Below are 25,572 nucleotides of genomic sequence, written 5' to 3'. Positions count from 1 at the left end.
TATGTGAAACTTTGCTTATATCCCTGGGTTAAGCACTTAGTTACTTGGCCATACCTGCCTGCAAAAGGGGCTGGGAAATGTCATCTTTAATTTGGGCAACCGGACTCCAGTTTTAATTTCTATTACTCAGGGAAGATGGAAGAACAGATATTAGAAGATACATAGCCATCTTTGCCACAAAGAATTTGGGGATTGTTTCTGCTTAGGGATTGGGTCTGGGGCTTCCCTGGTGGCTCAGATGGTACAGAATCCGCCTGCAATGCGGAAGACCTGGGTTAGATCCGTTGGTTGGGAAGATCTCCTGGAGAAGGGAATGTCAGCCCACTCCAGTATTTTTGCCTGGAGAATTCCATGGACAGAGAAGCCTGGTGAGCTTTAGTCCATGGGGTCACAAAGAATCGGACACGATTGAGTGACAAACACACACACACAGGGGTTGGGTCTGGATCTGCTTTTTGAGTATTTCCCAGCAACAAGCACCTAGAGAGCCTGAAAAGACCCTCACATGGGTCCCACAGTCACTGGTGCAGGTTTTCAGCAAAGAAATGAGATCAGGGAAAAGGGAGGACTTGGGTGTTTTCATTGTGGTTGTTGAATTGTGGCCTCCAGGCTCAGCCTGGTTGTCTGGTGCTTGAGCTCTGATAGGATCCTTGGTGCTGGATGGGAATGGGAGTTCTGGGAGGCAGGAGGGATGGGGGTCAGATGGTGAAATTTTGTTTCTTAATTAGAATGAGGAAAACATTTGAGGTAGTTGGCTTTTGCTTGGTATGCTATTCTTGGAGCTTTGTGTTCTCTGGCATGGCTGAGAGGCCGGTGAAGCAAGCGAGGCTCCTGGGGCCAGTACTCGCAGGTTTGCCAAGCTATCCTGTGACAGTGAGTGCCTCCTTCACTTTTGTGTCATAGCCTCCTTACTCACCTTACTCTACTCTTGGCCCTGCTTCCTGGCTACACGTTGTTTTAAATGAAGTACTTTTATTGAGAAAGAAGTGTATGTGCATGGTAAATAGGTCAAAGTACAAAAGGGTGTAAGGTGAAAAAAATCTGCCTGTCAACTTTAGTCTTCTTCCCTGAGGCAACTGCTGTGACCAGGCTCTTCTGTATCCTTCCAGCTCGCCTTTGAGTAGGGGCTCTGCAGGAGCTGCCATGAGGTGATGCTTTTACTTGTTAAATTTCCCCTGTGTGCACAGAGGACCAAGCCATGGGGGCAGTTTGTAGCAGGATGGAGGGAAGGAGGAGGAGCAGAAGCCGGAGGAGAGGGTGCCTGGCCAAGGAATCTGTGAGCTTCTCTCCCCGTCCTGCAGGCGCATCTTGGTGGTGGAAGCCAGAGCACAGTAAGCGCAGCCAGGACGTTGTGAGACAGCCTTTTTCTCCACGTGTGTGGCCATCTTTCTGTCTCTGTCTCTTTTTCTGTCTCTTTCTCTTTGTCTCTGCCTCCTCCTCATTGTCTCTCCTCCACCTCTGTTTTGTGTATATTTCTGTGTCTTTTCATCAGTCTTTTTTTCTCACAAGCTGCACAGCTCCTCACGGACTGCTGTCACTTCTTTTTGTAGTCCCGCTTCCTTCCTCTGCTTTTTGTGGCTTTTCTTCCGCTATTACAAGGGCTTGTATGTGATTTTTACTTGCTCCTGACCCAGCTGCTGTTTGCTAGGTTCAGTCTCTTGGCATCCAAACTCCATATTTTTGGCAGAGTTGATCAAATAGGCTCAGCTTGGGTCCAGCTGGGTTCTACCAGCCATGATAGAGTAGGGGGAGCAGTTCCCAAGAAGGGGGCTGGCAGTTACTTCAAAATATGCTGACTCTATTGCGCAGGAGTCTGGATTACTGGTGGCTGTAAACTAGGTAATCCTCATTAGTTGATCTAGGCTTAGCTCCCCACAATGAACTTGGATTAGCAGGGAAGGTCCTTGGAAAGACCTGCCTGGCAGGGTGCATTCTTGTGGTCTTCTCCCCTCCCTTTTGGCCATTATTTGACCCCTGCTGCCACACGTCTTTATGACTAACTAGTAAGCACCTGTGTCATTTGCCAGAGTACTGCGTGCAAGCTCTTTAAGTGCCCTGTGGAGGCTGTTCAGCCACTCATGTTTATAACCACACATTTGCCAATGGCTCTCCTTTCCATTTGCGTGGAGGAATGTCCAACTTTCTGAAAGTTGCCTTGCTTCAGGGGATTGGCAGTTAAATGAAATTCATCACCATTTTGATTCCAACCTCGGTTCATCAGTTCCTATATTTGCTTGGCAGTAAGCTTAAGAAAACTATATGCTTTTGTTTCCCACTAAGAATTTGTGATCTCCTTGAAAGTACCACCCAAATGCCTGAGGCAGAGAGAGGGACCTTGCTGTGACAGGTGTCCCTGTGGCCATCGCACGCAGTTCTAAGTTGTGCTGTGAATTGAGAACATGGTAGGTTCAGGGAGAGAGAGTTCAGGCAGGACCTGGCTGATGTATTTGGGCAAGGTTTTGCAGAGGAAGTGAGGACTGAGTTAGACCTTGAAAGTGGGACTTGCTGTTGGTTAAGGCAGGAGGAGGAGGGGAGGACATTTCCCTTGTGTGTATAGTATGTACAGCATCAGTACAGAGGGTCTGCTGCAGGAGAGTGCACAGTGAGGGCAGAAGTAGGCAGATAGGGCCAGGAGGGTGGGCCCCCAAATTTTGTAATAACATTTGAGGTTCCCATAAAAGTCATTTTTGGAGGCTAGGGGCATTACTTAGAGGTGTCACTGTTGAGCCCCTTGGATATTGTTCTCACATTCTCTGCATGGCTTAGAGCAGTCCCTGTATAGCAGGGTTAGGTGGTGGGAGCCCTAACACAGGACCAGACATCACTGAGGTGCGTGAGGAGCTGGAACATAAAGCCAGCAGTGCTGATGCTAGTCCACGTCTCCACGGGCCTGAGAATTAGGATGTTTGGATGGGAATGGGGGTGGGGGAGATCAGTGGGGGCCATGTGAGCTTGGGAATGGTAGCTGGCTTCTCTCAACCTCAGGTTTCCTCATCCAGAAAATGGGGATAGGAATATCTGTGTTGTGGTTGTGAGAATTAATTAAGAGGATGTATGTGAAATTGTCAGGCACATGACAGACTTTTTAAAGATAATTACATGCAAAACATTGCCTGTCTAATTCCTGGGTGACCCGCCACCTGCATTTAAATTGACCTTATTTGTTGTTGTTGGACCTCTCTTGTCCCCATTCTCTAATGCCCCAGAGGGTTTAAAACTTTAGGAGTCTCAGTGGGGAAGCGTGGGTAAAGTTCACCATTCATGGGCTTGGGAGGAATTTCCAAAAATGGTTCTGGCTGTCAGAATGTATGAATATGTGGTAGTACATGCCTTTATATCTTGTTCACAGTGGTATATGTTCTCCTCTCAGCTGGGGCAGATAGAAGATGTACCCTGTTAGCCTGTTCTCCTGGTTCTGACCAGTCCTTTGGCCCCTTTGCCTTAGGCAGACAGGATACAAATGATGTGCTTTGTAAAGAGAGGCTGGGTGTCGGTGCCCTCGTCTCACACCTGCCGCTGACTTTGTGGTTTTCTTCCTAGGTCTGCTGACATTTGTGAACTGTGCCTACGTCAAGTGGGGCACACGTGTGCAGGACACGTTCACTTACGCCAAGGTCCTGGCACTCATTGCCATCATTGTCATGGGCCTTGTTAAACTGTGCCAGGGTAAGGAGACTCCCAGGTAGGAAGGAGGGTGGGTGACTCTGGGAGTTCCCCTGGGTTCCTTGAGAAAAACATGGAACATGGGGACTCCATTAGCTTTACTGCTCAGCTCTTTCTGTGTACCTCCTGGACTGTGTCAATGAGAATGAGAAATCTGTTCTCAGGTTTCTTGGGCCTCCATCCCTTTGTGGAGGTGGGGAGTATTGCAAGATGTCAGCCAAGGGCCTAGGAGCTTTTGAAACTTGGGTTGTAATTGGGTCATAAAAGTGATCAAGATAGTGAACCCTGGTTCCTGTTTTTGGTGTGTGACCGCAGGCAGTGGGGAGGAGGGCTCAGCCCTTCTTGAGAGGGGTGAGAGGTGTATGTGGCGGGGAGATGGGGTCTGGAAATGAGTGGTTATTTTGCAGCCTTTACTTTTCACCTGGACTTGCTCTTATTTAGCATTCCCTCCCAGAGTCAGGTCTCAGCAAAAATATTAAAACATTGCAAAGATGGCACTGACTTTTGTGCATGTTGACTTTAGAGAGCTTTTCATTCCTAGACCACAGCAGGTTGGCAATGAGGGTTACAGGCCTTCCAAGATCCCCTGACCCTTTAGAGAAGCCTTGAGGTGTCCTTCGCCAAGGATGTCTCCATCATTAGACAGCCCAGTTCTCTAGGGCGTCTTTCTCTAAACTTGGCTGTGTTTACAGTCACCCGAAGAGCTGAGACTCCCATCTCAACCCATCCAACTCTGGTTGGTTTGGAGTTGAAAAAGGTGTGTTTTGGGGAATTCTCTGGTAGTTCAGTGGTTAGGACTCCGTGCTTTCACAGCTGAGGGCCCAGGTTCAATCCCTGGTCAGAAAACTAAGACCCTGTGTGGTGCAGGTAAAAAATCAAACAGAGAAAAAGGTATATTTTTAAGAAGTGCCCTGGGTGAATCTTAGGCAGCTGACCTAGAACCTTTGTGCCTGTGTGCAAGTTAGTATAGCCAGCCATCTGGATGTTCCTAGAGTCTCTGAAACATCTTGGGGCCAAATTGGGTAGTTGAGTAATTCTCCCCCCAAGATCTGTGCCCTAGGGAATAACTGCCGTGCATGATGACTGGCATGCCTGGGGCTCGGGAGTCTCTGTTTTCCTCCCTCTTTGTTGCACACCCAGCCCTTTTGGCCACATTGAGGGATGGGTCTAGGCCTTCTGAGGAGGTCACAGCAGGCTTCCTTAGAAGTCTGTGTCTTGTTGAAAGACAAGACTAGAGTGTCTAGAAGGTCTGTCTCTTGGACATTGGGGTGCTGTTCCCTTGGCTTGCAAGTGTGCGGTCTCTAAAGGCCTCAAGGAGGCTGACTTGTCTAGGGAGGCTCTCCAAAGGTGGAGGTGGCCCATACCTAACCCCAGACCCCATGAAAAATAAGATCTCAGTTCCTACAAAGCCTACCATTTCCTGTGAAATAACCACTGCGAATAGAGCAACAGAGTTCTTTCCGTGAGACTGAGAAACCCATTGAACCAAAATATGCAGTGGTCTGGGCCAAGAGAAGTAGTTCCACAGGAAGATCTAATTGTTAATGGAAAAATGATTCCTTTACGTGAAAGAGGGTTCTTTCTAAAAATAGGAGGAAGAGCTGTGGCTGACCGCATGGTCTTTTGCAGGAAATGGAAATTCCTTAGGGCTTTCAAAGAGGGGTTATCACTTCAGAAGGCAACCAGGAGTGCCTTTTTTTTTTTTTTTTTTCTGAGATTGTTGGGTTCTACTGAAGGGAAATGAAAGATTCAGGAGTGGGTGGGATGGTGAAGTGCAGGGAGCTGGAGGTGGTGGTTCTTTTGGTACTAAATTGTTTTTCTTTTTTTTTTCTTTTCCCTGCCTACTTGCTTTTCTTTCTTTTTTTGATGCTCCTCCTTTCTCCTTTTTTCCCCATCTACCCTTCCTCTTTCTCACTGCCCTGCGCCCCCTCCTTTTTCTCTTTACACTTCCATCTCTCCTGTCCTCCTCCTCCTCCTTCCTCTTACTCCTCTCTGCACCCCCACTTGCCTTTGCCCCTACAGGACACTCTGAGCACTTTCAGGATGCCTTTAAGGGTTCCTCCTGGGATGTGGGAGACCTCTCTCTTGCCCTCTACTCTGCCCTCTTCTCTTACTCAGGTTGGGACACCCTTAATTTTGTAACAGAAGAAATCAAAAACCCAGAAAGGTAAAGGCGAGATCCCACTCTCCTCAACTTGGCTGGAACTCCTGCTGATAGTGGGTACACTTGCCCCCTCCTGCCCCTCCTCCTTCATCTCTCATCACTTCTCCCTACTCTCCCCCTTTCCCAGCTCGGAGGAATGAGGGGCTAGGATGGGAGTAAGGAGGGAAACCCCTGGCTCCTCAGCCTCACATTAACATTGGAGGGTCCACAAGGTCCTTCTTGGAGGAGAGGTCCTTTGGTGGGCCACAGCCAACCCAGCTGGGGTTGACATTGAAGCCTGGGGAGCCAGAAGCTTACTCTGAGCAGCCAGGTCCCCAGCCTGTCCTCCAGTCCCTGAAGGACACTGCTATTCCTTCAGAGGGACCCAGTGGTCCCATTGGGACAAGGATCAAATATTCATCCTGAGTCATCTTCACAGAGAAGGGGCTTTCTTCCTCTCTTTCTTAGTAGGAAGAGTCCAGTGCATGGGACACATCCTGCCCTTAGGCCATGTGGGGAGGGGGAGTCAGCCTCAAAGATCCAGAGGCCAGGGAATTCCTGGGTAGCTCTGACCCTCAAGGAGAGGTTGGTTCCAGGTAGTCCTGTCTCATTTGTTCTGACAGAAATTTGCCTCTGGCCATTGGGATTTCTATGCCAATTGTGACACTCATCTACATCCTGACCAACGTGGCCTATTACACAGTGCTGAGTATTTCTGATGTCCTTGCCAGTGATGCTGTGGCTGTGGTGAGTCTCTTGGGATCCCATCTGCTTGTCATCTTCTGATACTGAATGGCTGAATCTTCTGTTTCTGCAGCCACTCCAGGTGGTGGGTCTGGGCCTGAGGGTGAGGTTTGCAGCAGTGATGGCATTTGTCCTGAGAGCTTCAGGAAGCTGTGGACACTCTGTCCTGTGCTGAGTGCCTTTCTGTGCTCTGTCCCCAGACATTTGCTGACCAGACATTTGGCATGTTTAGCTGGACCATTCCCATTGCTGTCGCCCTGTCCTGTTTTGGGGGCCTCAACGCGTCCATCTTCGCTTCATCAAGGTACTGTGTCTCTGCTTCGCCTATAACACACCACAGTATTTAGTTCTCTGAGGGTCTAGGTGAGTCCATCGGAGCCGCTTTCCCTTCTCTGTCTCTTGGACTTGCAGAGGGTATATGCGATCGTGTAGTGGTTAGTGCTCTGTGTTGTGTATGCGGGTGTGCACACGTGTACTTGCCTTTGTGCAAACATTTGTATGCTGGGAGCTCACATTTTCACCTGAGGTGAGGACAGATTGGTAAGAGGTCAAGGGAGGAAGGCAGTAGCTTAAGACAGTAGCCATCCTGTTGGGGACCAGACTCTTTGTTCCTGTGGATTGTGCTGCAGGCCTAGCACAGGATTCATTCTTTTTTTTTTTTCATTTATTAGGATTCATTCTTGTGATGAATAATTATTGAGCACTTGCTGTGTACCTGGACTGGTACAGGACGACTCTGCCCCTCACGTCATAGAAAACACTGAGGCCAAAAAAAAAAAAAAGAAAACACTGAGGCCAACACATAGGCTCCAGCTCTCTTTCCCACACAGAGACTTACCTGTTAGAGCACTGTTGTTTCAGAGAGAGTACTGATTCTGCCTTTCCAGGCTGATTCTGCTACCTGATCCCAGGATTCCCAGGTTCTGGTTCTGCCAGTTGCCCCCGAATACTTAGGTAGTAGGCACATTCTGAGCCATCTTGTGGCATTGGCAGGATGAAGGTAGGGGACTCAGCGTAAGAATGTGGACCTGCACATAAAGTGGACTGCAGCTGTGTCAAGATAATGCACAACTGTTTCCACCCGTGTTACCTTCTTCACTCTCTTTATTACCCATTCTGCTGTCTTAGGCTTTGTACTCGATGCCTTTGCCTCACTTGCACGTCCTCTCCCGCATTCTACCTGCTGTACTGCTTCTCTGCTTCAGTACAGATACTCGCCTTGTGAACCTCTGACACCCTTCCAGATGATACCAGCAGCTCCTGTGGCTCCACCTGGATGGCCCATAAGTATCTCAGACTTAACATGTGCTCTACCTGTTCAAGTCCTCCTTACTTGGCCTCTTTTTTGTCTTTTCAGTAGAGGGAGCGTGCCACACAGTTTGTAGGATCTTAGTTCCCCACCCAGAGATTGAACCTGGGCCCTCAGCAGGGAAAGCCCAAAGTCTTAACCACTGGACCACAGGGAATTCCCAGCCTCTTGGCCTCTTGATTTTTTCCCTGGTGTCCACCCTCATTTCCCAGCCTCAAATACACACGCAGGCACAGAAGACCACCAGATTTGTCCTCCGCCAGGTGTCCACCCTCATTCAGGCCCCGTCTCTTGTGGGCTGTTGCCCTAGATGACCTTCTTGTCTGGCCTCCCCCACATCCTGGCCTCTGCCTGCTTTGGTTGGCCTCAGTGATGCCACCAGAGTCTCTGTGTCAAGTCCGGTCAAGCCCTTACTTTAGAGCCACTGCTGGCTCTTGGTGTTAGTTCAGTGTCCACAGCGCGGCCTCATAAGCAAGTTCTTCCCTGCACACTCCTCACATACCTTATCCTGGAACTACGGGCATTCTAGTATCAACCTTCAAAGAGGCTACACCCTCTCATTGCCTCTAAACCTCTTTTGCCTGTGCCTGTGTTGTGTCCCCACCCAACACTTATCTTCTGGAAAACCCCAGCTCTTCTTCCCAGCGCAGATGTGGTCATCTCTTGGGGAGTGTTTTGCTCCCCAGCCCACCCCACGCCAGGTGCTGTGTGCACCATGATGCTGCTGACTACCTGGACGCTCTCACTTTGCTGCTCTGTTTCCAGTCAGCGGAGCTCTTTAAATGCAGAGAGGAAGCTTGAGTTGTCTCTTTAAGCCCCAGGCTCTCCCTGACCTTTTATGTATCAGGAGCTCAGGGAAGATGAACAGAGGTCAGACAATCAGAAGTCTGGCTGCCCTTCTTTAAAAAGCCGTTCTGTTAAGCAGGAAGTCTGTGGGGTGCCAGAGTAGGGTACCCCAGGGGAGTGGATTGGGGTTCCAGTGGTGATGGCAGGGTAAGGTATCAGTTGGGTGATGGTGAGTTGCATAGCAGAGGCATGGGAGTGTCAGTGGGTAAGAGTGGGTCATGGCTCATGGTGGGGATATCCATGGATAAAGGAGGTGAAGGTTGGCTTGGTCATGCAGAGAGAACATGGGAGGATCCTGAGAGACTGCCCACTGCTGGCTTCTGGGTCTGGCTGAGCCTAGCTTGAGTGAGGAGTGTGGCTGCATGGCTGAGTATAAGAATCCTCCTGACACATTTCTTGTCCTTCCAGGTTGTTTTTTGTGGGCTCCCGTGAGGGCCACCTCCCGGACCTCCTGTCCATGATCCACGTTGAGCGTTTCACACCTATCCCTGCTTTATTGTTTAACGTAAGCTGTGCTGGGGAGTGTGGGCACTGGACATAGCTGTGTGGTACTCCTGCTGAGTCTATGAGAGGACTGGCTGGGGGGAGGTATACTAGCTTCCTGGGGTCCTTCCTGAGCCTCTCAGTGTTTCTTTTTCCCACAATTTTTAAAAATGTAAAAGTAAAACATAGAGAAGGCAAATGCTACAAAAGAATATAAAAGTGAATCAGTCAGATTTATCTATCTCTTCTGTCAGTGGCTTCTTTTTCCTCCTCCTGCTCTTTCTAGCTCCTCATTTTTATTTTTTAAATTATACTTAGAAATCCAGGCCAGTGTACACCAGCTACCCTAGGAGCCTCTGTTCATATCATAGGCATGATAGATTTCTATATAGTAGATGGCATTAAAGTGTTTTCTTTCAACAAAATTAGTGAATGATGAAGTATTCTGACAGATGGAAGGAGTCCTGAAAAAGAACTGTCATTTTATAATTTGCACTGAGGTATTATTAGATGCAAAGGGTAGCAAGATTTGAAATATAGTTCATTGTTTTTATCATTTAGTTTCTTTTTTTTAATGGTTTTATTACTTTTTTTTGTATTCATCTGGAGTTTATATTTGGTGAATGGAATGAGGAAGAGATTTACTTAATTTTTTTTCTCACATGGCTAGCCAACTATACCAATATCACTTAATGAATAGTCCATTTTTCTACATTTTTCAAACAAATTAAAAAAAAATTTTTTTTAGGATTTTTTTTTGCTGTGCCTTGTAGCATACGAGATCTTAGTTCCTGGACCAGGAAGCAAACCTGTGCCCCCTGCAGTGAAAGTGCAGCATCCTAACCTCTGGGCTGCTAGGGAAGTCCCCGCATTGTTCACATTTTTTTTTTTTTTGTTCACATTTTTATCATATAAAAATAGATGATTTTTTAGTGTGCTGCTTATGTGCCATGCACAGCGATTTGCCCCTTAAATGTATAATCATCTCAATTCTTCCTTCCATCAGCACCAAACTTCCTTATTTAGCTTTATACTGAATATTTGAGAACTAAAGTGGGGCTGAGGGTCCTTCTTCAGTTCCCCTCTCCCCCTGAAATTTTCATGGCAGTTCTCACCTATTTGTTTATTTGTCTTGATAAACTGTGGTATCATTTTATCAAAATAAAAAAAATATCCTCAATATATTGATTGGGATAGCACTAAGTTTATAAATTTAGGGCAATCTGACATCATAGCTTTTAAATTAATCACCTTGCACCCTACTTTTCTCCTCTCAGTATTGGGTCTCCGTTCTCTAGAACGGGCTCTTTTTGTTTTCAATCTTTTTTGTTGATAATCTGGTGAAAAGACGGGTAGAGGGAACTCCATATCCTTGAAGTTAAATCTAACCTTCTCCTCAGACTCTATAGTCCCTTACTCCTGTCTTCCAGAACTCTTTTGTTCCAGAGGGCAAATCCTGTTATACTTCTTTTTCCCAGGGGTATGGGTCTGTTTTGCTAACCTGCATTTTTAAGGCTCCAGGGTAGTGAGATGGTTCTGGAGACACTTCCTCCTCTTTCAGCCAGGTAGTTGGGACCCATGTATGACAGTCTCAGAGGGCACTGGGTGATTCACGTTGAGGCTCGTGCATCACAGTGAGGAGGGCCTCACTGTCTGCCATCAGAAGGGGAAAGGAGTCTAGTTTGTTACTGAAGTGCATGTGAAAATAAGGGAGGCATTGAATGCAGGAAGAGCCCCCAACAGAGGAAGGCGGGAAGGCCAGTCTGGAGAATGGACTTATCTGATGCCAAGGGGGTCACTGAAAAGAGCTGGAGGTCATTGGTGAAGCTGAGTCAGTTCTCAGCCGATCTGGTGCTGACTGTTGAGTGATGGAGTCTCTGGGTGGCTGGGTGGTAACAGTGCCCACTCCTCTTCCCCCTACTCTTTCCCCTCCAGTGCACCATGACACTTATCTACCTCACTGTGGAGGATGTTTTCCTGCTCATCAACTACTTCAGCTTCAGCTACTGGTTCTTTGTGGGCCTCTCTGTCGCTGGACAGCTCTACCTTCGCTGGAAGGAGCCTGATCGGCCACGACCTCTCAAGGTCAGTGACTCTGGGCAGACCAGGAGGGGTGGGCCATCTCTCCAAGGTCTTCCCCCATCCCATTCCCCATTTTCCCATTCCCTCATCACACTTTACCTAACATCTCACCTCTCTTCATTTCAGCTGAGCCTGTTTTTTCCCATCGTGTTCTGCATATGCTCCTTGTTTCTGGTGATTGTGCCCCTCTTCAGTGACACCATCAATTCCCTCATTGGCATTGGAATCACCCTCTCTGGGGTCCCCATCTACTTCCTGGGTGTTTATCTGCCAGAGTCTCGGAGGCCACTCTTTATTCGGAATGTTCTTGGTGAGCTTCTCTTTGCCTATTATACACTGGCTGTGTGTGTGTGTGTGTGTGTGTGTGTATACAAAGATGTGTGGTGTGTGTGTGTGTGTGTGTGTATACAAAGATGTGTGCACAGGTGGGTGTGATGGCTAATGGCTTCCCCTTACTAGTGATATGCTGGAGACCTGGCTGCCCCTTTTGATTTTGACATGATCACTTTAATTCTAACTTTAGAGTCCTATTTTGGGGTTAAACACCCCCTCCCTGAAAGTGCAGTCCACGTAGCAAGACAAGGAGTCATGCATCAGACCCTCTGGTTGGGTATGGAGTAGAGAACAGTGAGGTTTGCTGGGGGTGAGCCTGGCACAGGGTGCCCAGGGGACAGGTGGGAGGAACCATGTACTTCAGTCAGCCTTGTGTTGTTTAGATTGGGGCTGTCATTCTGTTACTGAATAACAGTTTGCTAAATTCTCTTCTCTGTTTTCATTTAGCTGCTATCACCAAAGTCACCCAGAAGCTTTGCTTTTGCGTCCTGACTGAGCTAGATGTAGCTGAAGAGAGACAGGTCGAGAGGAAAACTGAGTAGAGGCCAGAGGTGATAGCCCCAAGGCCTGCAGGGCTGCTACCTGTGGCCGCAGCCACCAAAGTCCAGATTACAAGACTGTGTGGACCCAACCCTCTTGTGCTAAAGAAGGGCTGTTGGCCCACATTATGTAAGGCGGCTCAGGGCTGATGGCCTGCTCAGGTGTTCACTCTCATCGGTAAGCTATTGTAGGAATCTCAGGGTCTGGGGCCAGCCTGAAGGTGGGGACTTCAGAGGGTGGTGGTTGGAGAGGACTTGGGCAGTAGGGGAATGGTGGTTCAGTTTTGTTCTGGCGAGTAGGTGTGGCCCTTCCAAACACTTACTTGGTGAGTTGCACTGGGGGAAGAGGGAGTGCTAGGTTAACAGCTGGGGCTGTTGGTTTCTGAATTTGATGTTTGAACCAGGAGTTTCTCTGAAGGGGCTGCTCTATGGGAAGTTTTCCTCTGACCAGGTCCAAGCACCTGACTTTAGAGGTCTGAAATGCTACCATTTCTTCCTCTGGCTCAGAATCCTTCCTTGGGGAGAGGGTTGTCTTCCATTATTTATTGATATTATTTAATCCAGAACACCAGTTCCAGCAAAGCATTGGTCTTCGTTAATTTACAGGTTGTAACAGGCTGATTGTATTTAAAAATTGAAAGTACCCCAAAATGAGTCCCTCTGACCTTAGAGGTATCTATGTGGTGGTTGGTCAGACTCTGACCACAGATTTTTTTGCTTAGTTTTAGCACAGTCTTCTGTTGAGTCTTACCTGCAGAGGTGAACTGTAAAGATTTTTTTTACTCATGTACTGGTTACACTTCAGTATGTACATAGGTCACATGTTACCAGTCACCTGGCTCAAGTCCAGCAAGGACAGATGAACAGATGCCAGAGTCAGAAGCCTGGTAAAACTGCTACTTTGAAGGCTAATCCTTTATTTTACTTGAGACCTTACTTCTTTGCTCTAGTTGGCAAAATGCAAATCCCCAGTTTCTGGTATGAAGTCTAAGAAGGCACAAACTGTCCTAGGATTCAGGTGAATCGCTTGAATTCTTTCAGCTGTCAATGGCTTAGAGGCCATTTCCGGGACCCAAGCTGACAAGTAAGTTGTTCCTCTCTGTAAGGGCTGCTCTGAGGGGCTGCTGTGCAGACCCATGCAAGCCCACTGTGGTGCTAGAAGTGGTCATTTTCCTGGAAACCTCACATCAGGCTGTATCCTCCTCCTCGTCCCCGACACCAGACTGTTTACACTCTGAGCCACCGTGGTGTGGGTCATCGGGACAGTGCACTCCTCTTCTGCCTGCCTCCCCTTGCCTGAGGTTTGGGGGGCTGCAGTCTCAGGAAGAGCTTGGTACTTGTGGGAACTTGTTTTCTCCCTGTGGACATCAGTGACGACTCTGGAATAAAGCTGCTTCCACCTCCACCTGGCTCTTCAGCAGGCTCACGATAAGAAGCAATTAATTCTGGTGCTCAGGCTGCGCTTTAGCACCCAGGTGTGGCCAGAGTGGTACATCTGACCTAATGGATGTTCCTTCATGGGCCGCCAGGCTGCACTGGATTGGACAGCCGTTCAGTGTTGCTTCCAGAAACTCATCCTGGACCCAGAAGAACCTGCTGGCTTGGTATGCCCCCATGGGGTTCTTGTCCTTAGGTTTTGAAATCAAGCAATGATAAAGACAGGAACTATGAGGCAATCTACCTTTCTGAGCATTCTTCACCATACTGGCCCTAGCTACAGACAAGGGAGTGACCTTGGTCATAGTTGTTCAATTAAGGCAATTTAGGGGAGCATGCCCACAGCTGCCTTTGATTCAGGGTATGCCTCTGTGAGAACACAGGAGTACATTCCTCCTGTCATGGGTTGTGGACTTGCCTGACAACAGGGAGTCTTTTGCAAAGGCTGACTTGCCCGGACTATGTAAACATGACTCCTGTCTGACCCAAGCTGGCACCTATCCCAGGGATCCTCTGGAGCTAATCCTTCAAGTCAAGTATGCTTGTCTTGAAGGATCCCCCACCCATGCTTTAATTTTCTTCACTGAAGTAAATGACCAGCTTATCTCAGGAACTTGTCTCCCAGTGGCTGCTAGGGAAGCAAGGGCCTCACGCTCTAGGCTCCCTCATACTTGCTTAGTGAGCCAGGTCACCCCCTCATTACTGGATGGTGACCATGTTCTTCCCCTCTGTGTTGGATACAGACTTCTCCCGGGAACCTTTCTGAGGGAGGGAAGCCAGAGACTCCCTACAGCACTACAGCTTTGTAGTATAATTAATTTCTTATTTGTTGTTTATCTCCTTCAGTCCTTCTCGTGGTGTGCTAATCCCTTCTGCAGTGGGTACAGTTTGTGAAGCTGTCAGCCCTTTAATACTGGCAAACTTTAATGAGTACATAAGAGCAGTGAGCACGTTATAATAGCAGAGTGGTTTTCAATCCTTTGCTTCTATGCCTGCAGAAGACTGAGATGACTGGTATTAAACTTGGAAGTTGTTGCCTGTTACTTGCAGCACTGAACTGCACCTTAGTGGATACATAGGATAGGAAACCAAGTCTGTCTGTTGGTTTTATAACTGCAAGAGTAGGACAGAAGTGAGTCACTTTAGGAGGTTTAACAACTTCATGTAGATAAGAATATAGGCAAAGTTGTACAAAAAATATAAAGTGAAATGGATGGAGGTAGGATAGAAAAGTAGAAATGCTTATGAAATCTTAGAATGGGCAGGAAGACATTTTCTTGTTTATCTTCCCATGTGAGAGTAAGTCTGTGCCCCAGGGCAAGAGGGCACACCTTGAATCAAAGGTTCTGTGTATTGTTTCCCTAGACCTGTGCAACATGGTAGCTACTAGCCATAAAGACCTAGTGAAAGTATTCACTACAATATTGTAAAGTAATTAGCCTCCAACTAATATAAATAAATGGGAAAAAAAAAAAGTATTCAGTTTCTCCACTGCAATAATCACATTTCACATGCTCAATAGCCATATGTGGCTAATGGCTACTCCTGCACAGTGCAGAGAGAGAACATATTCGTCATTACAGAATAAATGCCATCTTAGTCAGAGTTAAGGCATTTGTGGTTTGGAAAGGAGTAGGGACAGAGTTTGCTTACAAGAGATACCAGTTTTGGTAACAATATTGGTCCTGTTGATGGCAGTTTGTTTTTGTTGACTGCTGTGACTAGTTAAAACATTTCTCAGTGGAAAGCCAAGTTTAGGATGTGCTTTGCTTTTCCTCACTTGCTTTAAGTCCTCAGTGTTTGAAACTTCTCACTCCCTTTTGGCAGGTGTTGGGGGAGCCAGGGAATATGGTGGGAAAACATGTAAGACAGATTTTACTTGCTCCCAATGTTCAAAGTTTTTATTAAATACATTTATACATACCCTGTTCCTTGGCACCACTGCCGGAGGAAGCAAGCAATCTTTACAAATGTTATCAGAGTCCAGTCTGTGCCACTACAAGGGACTCACTGCAGCCTTTCTAGAATCCCTCTATCAAAAGAAACTGGCTTTTACTAGAGGCAGGTAACCTGGAAAAGCCCAGTCTTAGTGCTGATAAAATGAGACTCTCTTCCACTTAACTGGTTTCAGCGTAGGAAGAGAATGGGAATGCTGGGAAAACGCCTGGGCCAGGAAGCTTCGCTTTTATAGCATTTCCCCCCTGTGGACTGTAGAGTTGATTTTGATCAAGATAAATGGGCCCTACAGAGAGTAGAAAAGACATTCCCTTAGTGCATGTTTTTCCTGTGGTGGAATGGTGCTGGTGGATATGCTTTTTCTTTCCCCATGTTAGGCTAGGAGGATGCTAACTACTGTGGCAGACCCTGCAGTCACAGATCCCCCAGGGGCTTGTAGTAGAACCTCACGGTTATCACAGATCATCAGTCTGAATCGAGGTCATGGGGGCTGTCATAGTCAAACTCCTTCTGTACATCCAAAGGGTATTTGCTCCACATTGGTGGTCTGCTGTTGTCTCTTTCTTCTTCACTGACGCTGCTGTAATTGTCAGAGCCTAGAGTAAGATAACAGGAATGGGCTCTAATTGTATGGTTTTCTAAATGACCACAAAAGTCCCTTCCTTTCTCAAAAAAGTTTTGTATTATAAAATACTTGCTAGAATATAGAACAATTTAAAAAAAAAGCAATAAAATTCTTACCATGTAAACCAAGCCCTTTAACACTGGAGTGTTTCATCATTTCTCCCCTAAGTATGGGACTTTTTTAAAATTATAACACTTGTAGTCATATTGCAAATCTAATTTTGTTCCTTGCCACTTCCCCAGTAGAATATTCCATAGTTGAATCGTTCCTCCGTTACCAAACACTAAGCAATTCAAGGAACTGTAGTGCCAGAGCATCCTTCCTTTCTCTTCCCCGAGGTACCAAGTCTGTGTTGTTATACTTGTAAATGCAACAATTTACAAGTACCTAAGAAAACCCTGGGACCACTCCTACTGATGACCCTCTCCAGCACTTTATTCAGAGTAGAAGGGAAAAGGACTGTTGGGAGGCAATGACAGAACTAAGGATTTGAACCCAGGCCTGACTGACATTATACCTCTAGCAGCCCCCATGGAAATACCGGTCCTTGCATCTCCTACAGCTCGTGGTTGAACTAGTGGAGCTCAAATGGCAGACAAGGAAAACCAGCTAAGATATACTTGTCAATCTTGCTCACACCTCAGTCCCAGATCCCATCAATCCCTCCCCAACCAGGGCTGCTATTACCTACCTCTGGAATCTTCATCTTCATCACTGTTCTCCTCCTCTGGGTACTCATTGCGCCAATTATTCTCACTGTTTTCATCATCATCATCATCATAAATGTCCTCTGGTTGTTGGTCATCATTCACCTGCACATCTCAACACAAACATGAGTGTAAGTTAAAACCTCTAAAGGTATGCTCTGAGGGAAGCTATTAGCAGACCAACTTGGAGAGACATCATTTAAGGGTGATGTGTGAAAAAGAGAAAATGCAGCAGTCTGCTAGTGGCTATAGTAACCTCAGACATTTATCATAAACTTTTCCTTTTAAGCAAGGGTAAGAACAATGATCAGGAATAGAACCTAGGGAGGCAAAGCATGTGACTGGGTAATAAGCTTAGGCTGCCTCATGGGGCCCCTTACCAACTCCCACTCGTGGCTGTAGGGCTGCACAGAGAGGATGTTCTCAATCCATCCTGGAGTCGCCCTTTCCAAATAGTAAATGTCATACACAAAGTCATCCTTTTGTTCCTTCTGATGCCCAGAACTTGGTCCATATTGAGATACATTCAACCCCTCACGGATCAACTTGACACAGTTGCAGAGGATCACATCTGGGTCAGATTTCTGTAAAGAGAACAGCAGATGATACATGCATAACCTAAAACATGGATGTCCCAAGAGGAGGAACCTAAGAACTTGGTGAAGGAAGCCTTCCTGCAGTTCTATGTGGAATTCAAGATTCCTATGCCCATGGCCAACTAGTCTCTCTTCACTTATCTATGAAATAAAAAAACAAACAGTCTCTATAAAATTAACACTTAGTAGTACTTTTAAGGGAGAAGCTTACAAGATAGTTTCCTACTCTTCTGTGGGTTGACACAAGAGAGCCCACAGGAACACTAGAGGAAGGGGAGAGCCAGCACAAGTGGTTCATCTCACCCCAGGCTCTACTTCTGCAGATCTTCTCTGAATTCCTTTGGTATGACGTTCTCCTCTTGGAGATCCACAGGCCCACTGCAGCACCCCTACGGTTAACCCTCAAATGGGTCTGTATTTTGTGTGGCCACCTCTAGGGGCCTAAGGGCGTCTCTTGGACTAGTACCTGGTGACTAGTACCATCCATCACCCACCACTAGCTTGCTCACACTGACATCCTGCTTCTGCTCACAAACTAGGAGGGGACTCAATTCTTTTTCTGATAGTTTGAGATGTACTGCCCCAGAACAGAACTTGCCCAGGTAAGATGTGCTCCAGTGGCAAGAGGCTGTGTTATCCAGGGTAGCATGGGTCAATTTGGAAACAAGAGGGACATGCTGCAAGTCACTCTTAACAGGTTCATCATTGAAAGTTGTACAGCTCAAACCAGACACCATATGGGGGGAAGAGGGTGTGTCCCATGATCAAGGCAGATAGAGGGAGAGCAATGTTCTCATCATTTACAAGCTAAACAGAATTCTTCCTTGTGCCAAAATTAATAAGAACTAGACATGTCAGGTTTTGAAGATTCCTGACCAACCTCAAGGCTGTTTACAAGTGCTGACTCTAACTCACAAGTCCACAGACCTCAGTTCAACAAATTATGCACCCATTAAGTATTTTTTAAAAATTTACAGAAGTTAGCAGAACAAAAATGCTAGACATAGAAAATGAAACAGTTTTATTCCAGTTATCTTTGGGATGGGGGTAAAATGAATGCATTTTCTCCCACTTTATTTTTTGGGGCTACACCCGATCAGGGATTGAACCCACACCCCTTGTAGTAGAAGCAAGGAATCTTAACACTGTACTGCCAAGGAAGTTACCTGCCCCCTCCCCTTATTTTTATTTTGCTTTATTCATAAAAGAAAAAAAAATTTAAATCTAGTCTGTTTACCTAATTTTTAATTATGCTACATGCTGTTGTTAAACATAGGTATTTTTCCATCTTGCCAGTTTTCATGGTTACCAATTTAATGGTCTAACCAGTTGTATATGTCAGTTTCTATACATAACTGTTAAGTCTCCATACACAGCGCTGTGATGAACATGTCATTTCTTGCATATGAAAAATGGAGGTAATAGTATAAGAGTACCTACCTTATATGGTTTTTGTGAGGATAAAATGAGTTAAAGTAAAAAAAAAAAAAAGAAATGGACCTAGCACAGTACTGGACACATAATAACTTAGTATACCAACAGTAGCTTTTGTTAATACATAGCTATTTGCTTCTGTGGAATTATTTCCCTAGGATAAATCCTGGGGGTGAGATTGCTATCACTAATTTTAAAGTTTCTTTAGATTTTTGGATGGCTTTAGAGTGCAAACAATAAAAATAGTTTGAAAAATAGGCTCCAATGTCTTTTTATGATGCCTGATATTACTGTAAAGCCCAAAGGCTTGCATCAGTTTTAAGCACTACAATCATGTACAATTTTAATCACAGCCTCGCCAACAGTGCTATCAGCAACCCTTTTCCCAGTCATCCAGTAAGCATAAAACCTCAAGTGTGCTTTATGTTTTTTAATAATTAATCTACAAACATTTTTGATGTGTTTACAGTTTGCAATGCATTGTCGGGAAAACCTGCATTGTCGGGAAAACCTGTGTTTAGATCCTTCCTAACTTATCTACTAATTTTTCTTAGATTATTTAATGAGTTATTTAACTGACTTGATTCCACTGAACATGGGTTCACTTTTAAAATGTGTAACTTATGACACAGTCTCGAATTAGTTTTGGTAAAACAGATGGCTATCATGTCCAGGTATACTAGTAATATTAATTAAAATATTTTTTGCTTGATATAGTTTGAATATAAATTTCATTTTTGGGGGCTTCCCTGGTTGCTCAGTGGTAAAGAACCTGCCTGCCAATGCAGGAGACATGGGTTCAATCCCTGTTCCATGAAGATCACACATGCCTTGGAGTAACTAAGCCTGTGAGCCCCAACTTCTGAGCCCACATGCTGCAACTACTGAAGCCCATGTGCCCTAGAGCCTGTGCTCTGCAACAAGACAAGCCACCAGAATGAGAAGATCGTGCACTGCAACTAGGGGGTGGCCCCCACTCACTGCAACTAGACAAAAGCCCAGGCAGCAACACAGACCCAACATAGCCAAAAAATAGTGGTGTTTTTTCATTTTTTAAACTTCAAAAACCATTAAAAGGAATGATATTTGAAAAATGTTTATCAAAAGAGGGCATACCTTAGATTGGGAATTTTCTATTTCTCTGGTCTTATTGCATGTAGTTGACTGTTTTCTGGAAGTGAGGTACTAGTTTAGAAAATGTAATTAGTAGAAAGTAACACTGAATTAAATGTGAGGAAGACGGATTCTAATCCTAAATCTGCCTCAAACTTGGTATGCTACCCAGGCCTGGTCCATTTATCTCCCTTTGATGAGTTTTCCCATTGGCTTTATTTTTACATTGGTCAAAATCTCCAGGGATTCCCCATCTCAAGGTGAAACGCAAGCTGTCCTTTCAAGTACTGACTTGAAAGGATCTAGCAGATACTCTCTTCCAAAATTCCTTACTATCTTCCCCCAACTCACTGGGCTCCAGGCACACTGACCTTGCAAACACCAGACAAATTTGGCTTCTGGGTCTCTGCACTTACTCCTCAGTATGGAATCCCTTTCCCCAAGACATCTGCAGTGCCCAGCCATTCACCTCCTTCAAGTCTTCACTCAAAAGTCATCTCAGTGAAAATGACACTGAAATGGGAGACCACGCTTTTCCTCTTTTCTTTGCCCCTTTTATGGCCCATATCACCATGGGATACTGAATTTATATGTTTGATGTTTCTCTTCTCCACCTGAATGCTGGGTCCTCATTGCTGTACCCACACAACCTAAGAACCATACCTGGCACAGAGTGGGCGCTGAGTAAATACTTGTTGAGTGGATAACCTAACCTGAAAATTGTGGCTATCAAGCTGGATGGATCATCCATCTCTGAAGTGAGGCCACGTGTACCCTCTTTAACTGTGTGCTGACTTTGCGCACTATCTGTCCAGAGAGTCCCAGAGCTCGACTCCGGGGCTGTACTCACTTTGCAGGAGATAGCGGCGGCGGCGACCTCTGCATCTTCTTCTTCGTGGACCAGATCTAATAGCTGAAAGCTTGCGTCGTCAGCGGCTTCTGGGGTTCCTGACGCGTCCTCGGACTCCAAGCTGTCCGAGGGAATCCCCGAGGATCGGCGGCTAGAGACTACTCTGTAGCGGCCTTCCTGTCGGATCTCCCGAGCAGAGGCACGGAGATGATGGCGGATACGCTGCTGGCTGCCCTGGGACGGGCGCAGGGCGGCCCGCAGGAGCGGCTGGACTGGCTCCGCCTAGGGTTGCGGGAAAAGCAGAGGTGTGGGGCGGCATAAACAGGGTATGGTGAAAGGGTCACGGATAAGGATGCACCCCAGCTGTACCCTAAGATCCCTTTCACACCGGCCCCTTCCCGGCCCAATACCTGGGAGCGCACGGTGGCCACCAACTGGAAGACATTATTTTCTGCTGCTCTCTCCAGACCCTCTGGAGAAGTCTTTGGCGTTTCCAATTCATCTGCGCTGGAGCGGAGGCGTTTACAAGCGAGGACCAAAGCCTCGGCGGGCTCTGCGCCGAGCTTCCGCTTCACCCGGAGCACAGCTGTACGTCCAGCCTCCATAGCGGCTGCCGTGGAGCACTGTGGGAATGTGTTGTGTTGGGTGTGACGGAAGGGCTTTTCAGTTCCGCTTCCGGGCCCCGCCCCCGGCACACCCTGCGAGTCTAGGGAGGTCCCGCCCTCGCACGCCTGTCGCGGCAAGATGGTGGTGGCGGAGGAAGTCAATGGACCTGTTCCCGCGTCGGGTGAGACGCTGGACGGGTTGGGAAGGTGGGGTCGCGGTTGAGGGCTCGAATGCAGCCAGAAACGTACTCAGCCCACAGCCTTGGTCGTACTTGGACACTGAGGTACATACCTCTTCGGGACTCCGAAGGAACTTCTAGAGTCCGCATGGGGAGGCTCAGAGCTCCCGGACCGGCGGTAGTGCGGGTTTCTAGGGGGACCCTGCTTCTGCCATTCAGTCGGGTAATTGCTTCTAGCTGGGCCTGTGACTGAGCACCTTCCAGGGAGTACCTGGCGCCTCCCCTCAGCGACAGAGACCAGCACCGCAGTCTTTGGGAGCTTCAGCTGTCGCAACTTGACTGGTCCATGGTCCTCTGGTTCACTGGTCTTTCCCAGACACAGTGCTCTCAGTAGTTGGAAACCAGTCTGCTTACCACACATTGGTCAGAGAGTCTCTGTAAAAGCGTACACCCACCGTTTGTTGTTCAGTCGCTCAGTCGTGTCCGACTCTTTGGGACATCCGCCGTAGATACTCCTTTGCTTAAAACCGTTGAGTGGCTCTCAGTGCATCTAGAACAAAATCAAAACACCTTTCCAAAGTCAGCATGGCACAACGGTTTGCGGAAGCCCACATGCCTAATCTCCCCTCATTTCTTCTGCTTAAAGTGCTTCAGTCACTCAGACTTTTGTAACTCTGCACCTAATTCTTGACATTTTACATCCTGTTCTTGGAAAAGTTGGGGTAAGGATTCCTGAAATATGAGCACTACACTGTCATAGCTTTTAATCTGTCTTATCTTTCAGGCCTCAACTTAGATGCTGTTTTCCTCAGAGAGCCTTTCCATAACTTTGTTATTCTCTTTCATAGCACCCTGTGCATTTCCTTTCTTGCCCTCAGGTAGTCTGTAATTATTGTATTTACTCTCTTTCTCTCATTAGGATCTATAAATTCTTGGAGGACAAGAACCTCCTTTCTCTTCATGGTAGTCCTCCAGTCCTAATACTGTGGCATACAGAAGGTGCCTAGTAAATTTTGAGTGACTGAACCAGAGGTCTACTCTGAAATCTGACTAGTAAAGCAGTTAGGGCTTGGCAGTTGATTTCCATCCCCTCCTTGTAAATAACCATGTGATCACACAGCTCTTGGAGAATGAGGAGGAGATTAGAGTATCCTGAATCTAGATTGTGGGCTCCTTCTGGGAGAGAGGACAAGTCATAGTATACATGAGGGGATTCATGTGTGGAATATATGTAGTGTTCACCCAGAGAGGTTACAGGACATAGTTTCTGTCCTCAAGCATTTATTTAGATTTATATGAAACCAGTGACTTCTCTACAGTTCTGAAAAGACTGTGGTCCTAGTTACAGACTCTGCAACATCATATATGAGAAGAGATTTCCATAAATCACAATACCTTACTTCCCCTTAACCTTTAAGTGACTTCATGATTGATTATACATGGACCAGAGGATAAGGGTTTTAGGAGTCTCCACAATATGGACCCTATCAACGTGTTTGACTTCTTGTTCAGTAGAACTTCAGCTTAATTTATTGGTTTACTGTGCATGATTGTTTAAGCCTCTCTAATCTGGTGAAGTACTTCCTCCCTTCCCCCATCTAAATCCTACCCATCTTTTAAACTTCTTTCTACTACAGCATTTGTTGGAAGTGTTTTCTAAAGCATATTACAGATTATGGTAGTTCTAGATACTCTCCCTTTTAATTACATTAGCTTATGAGATATGCAGAGCTGATTCTAGCAGTGCGTTTCAAGCTGTAGGTTGAAACCCTTTGGTAAGTTATTAAAACAATTTAGTGGATTGTGACTTGCGTGACAAATAAAAATTACATAGAGTGGACTATATCAGAGGGTCTTGCCTACCTGAAGACTAAGTAATTGTTTTGTGAAACTTTATATTGCATGTGTGTGTTGTGTCTCAAGGTAAAATAGATTTCTTACTGGGGTTGTCAGAAAGCTTGAGAACCACTAAATTAGAGACTAGATATACTGAAGTAGAGTTTTGCTGAAGGACTAACTGACTACTTTCAACCAGGCTAGTGACTGAGTCTTTTCAGAAAAGATCGTTCCCCATCCTCTTGTATAAGAATTCAGTGTTTACTTAGTTTAGATGACTTCAGAAGAAAGTGAGTAACTCTGGCCAGTAAAATGCCTTACAAATGTTTAGGGTCTTGCGGAGTAGGCATTCTTTCTATGGTTTACAGATGATGGATCAGTGCTTATCAAGAAATGAAGGAAAGTGTGGAACACTTTCTATTTTTTGAATAGTAAGAGGGAGGGCACTGTGAGAGGCCATGTCTGCTGAGAAGTACCTTCAGACTTTGAGCTATGGTATTTCTCTCTCAGAAATAGATCTTTGGTGGGAAACAGGCCATATAAGATATTTATCTGGTGGCCATATAAGACATTTATCTGGTGACATTTCATTTATTTGAAGCCTTTTTATTTTAGACGAAGAAAGTTAAAATTGCTTTTAAAATTCAATACTGAGTAGATAAGTAATTGGTGTAGTAGTAATATAATAACATAATAATATAACATAATAGTGAGGCACTAAGAATGACAGTATCATTAGAAAAAGAACAATTACTATTACTTTTGAAGTCCCCTGTGAAGGCCTTTGATTTTGAAGGCCTTTGTTGATTCCATCCTTTTCCCTGCATTCCTAGAGGTAACCACTATCATCATTCCCTGTTATGCTTTCGGTGTGATCCCTGAAGACTATATGCTCTGTTGCATAATTATGAATTTCATATGAATACAATCGTGTATACTCTGTGGTTTGCTTATTCTTTGGCTTGGTGTTATATTTTTGGAATTGTTCATGTTTGAATATTAGCTATGATTTATTTGCTCAGGTGAGGTTTACTTAGTTGATTTGAATTACTGTTTCTTTGTATATTTCCTTAAACTAAATGTTCACTATTCTAAGACAGTATTGCTGACACTCCTTTACCACCACCCCAGTCTCTTTGTATTCTCCGTTTTCCTTCTAGCCCTTTGTTCTGCTTTATTTCTCTTCTCATCTGCCTTCACCTGAGGCTGTACTCAGGTGCAACTCTGAGACTCATTTGACCCCACTGAAATCATGGAGGCCTGCTGAAGTTTCCAGATAGCTTTCTGAATTTTTGTCTTAATGATTTTTGATGTTGTGTGCTGAATATAAAACTAAGTAACTCTTGATGGGAAGATTGAAATTCTGATGAACAAATATTTTCAGTGTCCCTGACATTTTCATCCATTTCTTGAGTTCTTTTTTTTTTTCCTTCCCTTGTCTTAAAAATTTGTTTTCCTCTACAATTTGGGGCATTATGACTTGAATAGATATCTGACGATCAGATTTGTCTACAAGAAGTCAGCTGGCAAGGCTGCTTTTCTCTGCTAAAGCTGAGAAGCTGATTTACATCATGAAAGTCTTCTGCGGGCGGGCCAATCCGACCACAGGATCTGTGGAGTGGCTGGAGGAGGATGAACATTATGACTACCACCAGGAGATTGCGAGGTAACGGGCGTTTTTTTGTTTTTTTTCCCCACAGTTCACTGTAGTTGGGTAAGGCCATTGATCTCAAAGCAGATGCCTTGGAATTCAGTCTGAGTGGGGAATAGATTGTCACCAAGTGCCTCTGACCAGGGCAGTGTTGCTCACCAGCAGGTCTGCTCAGCTAGGTAGGTTTGTGTGGGAGTTCCACAAAGTCATACCTGTGTGGAGAGGCAGATGTTGTGTCGCAGCCATACCAGAGCCCCAGAGGATTTGTCTGGTGGACCAAAGAGGACCCAGGCTTCAGTAGTAGTAACGGCAATAGACGAGCTTATGAAATTTAATTATTGTGTCACTGAAATGATGACACATTTATCATATGGTTAAATTCTCTTTAACAAAAAAACGTGGGGGAAAGTGAATTTTTTTTCCTTTGGAGGGATGTTTAAA

General features: G+C 45.8%; 3 protein-coding genes and 1 non-coding gene across 9 annotated transcripts in view; 3 read left to right on the top strand and 1 right to left on the bottom strand.

Moving 5' to 3' along the window:
• Positions 1 to 15,893, top strand: part of SLC7A6 (solute carrier family 7 member 6) — a 32,178-nt gene extending 16,285 nt beyond the window's left edge. For all 4 annotated transcript variants that reach the window (XM_043436393.1, XM_043436395.1, XM_043436396.1 and 1 more), the window contains exons 5-12: positions 3,541 to 3,666; positions 5,686 to 5,830; positions 6,430 to 6,553; positions 6,751 to 6,854; positions 9,114 to 9,210; positions 11,124 to 11,273; positions 11,397 to 11,580; positions 12,051 to 15,893. In XM_043436393.1, coding sequence (XP_043292328.1) covers positions 3,541 to 3,666; positions 5,686 to 5,830; positions 6,430 to 6,553; positions 6,751 to 6,854; positions 9,114 to 9,210; positions 11,124 to 11,273; positions 11,397 to 11,580; positions 12,051 to 12,145 — 1,025 coding nt within the window. In that variant the 3' untranslated portion in view covers positions 12,146 to 15,893. The remainder of the gene's footprint in view (positions 1 to 3,540; positions 3,667 to 5,685; positions 5,831 to 6,429; positions 6,554 to 6,750; positions 6,855 to 9,113; positions 9,211 to 11,123; positions 11,274 to 11,396; positions 11,581 to 12,050) is intronic.
• On the top strand, positions 4,437 to 4,509 carry TRNAE-UUC. The gene has a single exon. It is a non-coding gene; the product is annotated as a tRNA-Glu (tRNA).
• On the bottom strand, positions 15,463 to 21,495 carry SLC7A6OS (solute carrier family 7 member 6 opposite strand). The gene is made up of 5 exons (XM_043436399.1): positions 21,271 to 21,495; positions 20,861 to 21,142; positions 17,248 to 17,451; positions 16,852 to 16,972; positions 15,463 to 16,131 (listed from the first exon to the last, which is right to left on the bottom strand). The coding sequence occupies exons 1-5, from the start codon at positions 21,463 to 21,465 to the stop codon at positions 16,001 to 16,003; spliced, it is 933 nt and encodes a 310-aa protein (XP_043292334.1). The 5' UTR covers positions 21,466 to 21,495; the 3' UTR covers positions 15,463 to 16,000.
• Positions 21,496 to 21,542: 47 nt separating this feature from the next.
• The window catches only part of PRMT7 (protein arginine methyltransferase 7), a 39,556-nt gene continuing 35,526 nt past the window's right edge, over positions 21,543 to 25,572 (top strand). The window contains exons 1-2 of one of the 3 annotated variants that reach the window (XM_043435468.1): positions 21,543 to 21,647; positions 24,969 to 25,146. In XM_043435468.1, coding sequence (XP_043291403.1) covers positions 25,052 to 25,146 — 95 coding nt within the window. In that variant the 5' untranslated portion in view covers positions 21,543 to 21,647; positions 24,969 to 25,051. Of the gene's footprint in view, positions 21,750 to 24,968; positions 25,147 to 25,572 lie in introns of all 3 variants that reach the window. The other 2 variants (XR_006263267.1, XM_043435467.1) reach the window with 2 other exon arrangements.

This window comes from Cervus canadensis, chromosome 18, assembly GCF_019320065.1.
Source record: "Cervus canadensis isolate Bull #8, Minnesota chromosome 18, ASM1932006v1, whole genome shotgun sequence".
Taxonomy (NCBI): Eukaryota; Metazoa; Chordata; class Mammalia; order Artiodactyla; family Cervidae; genus Cervus; species Cervus canadensis.
This window is presented reverse-complemented; position numbering and strand designations above follow the sequence as displayed.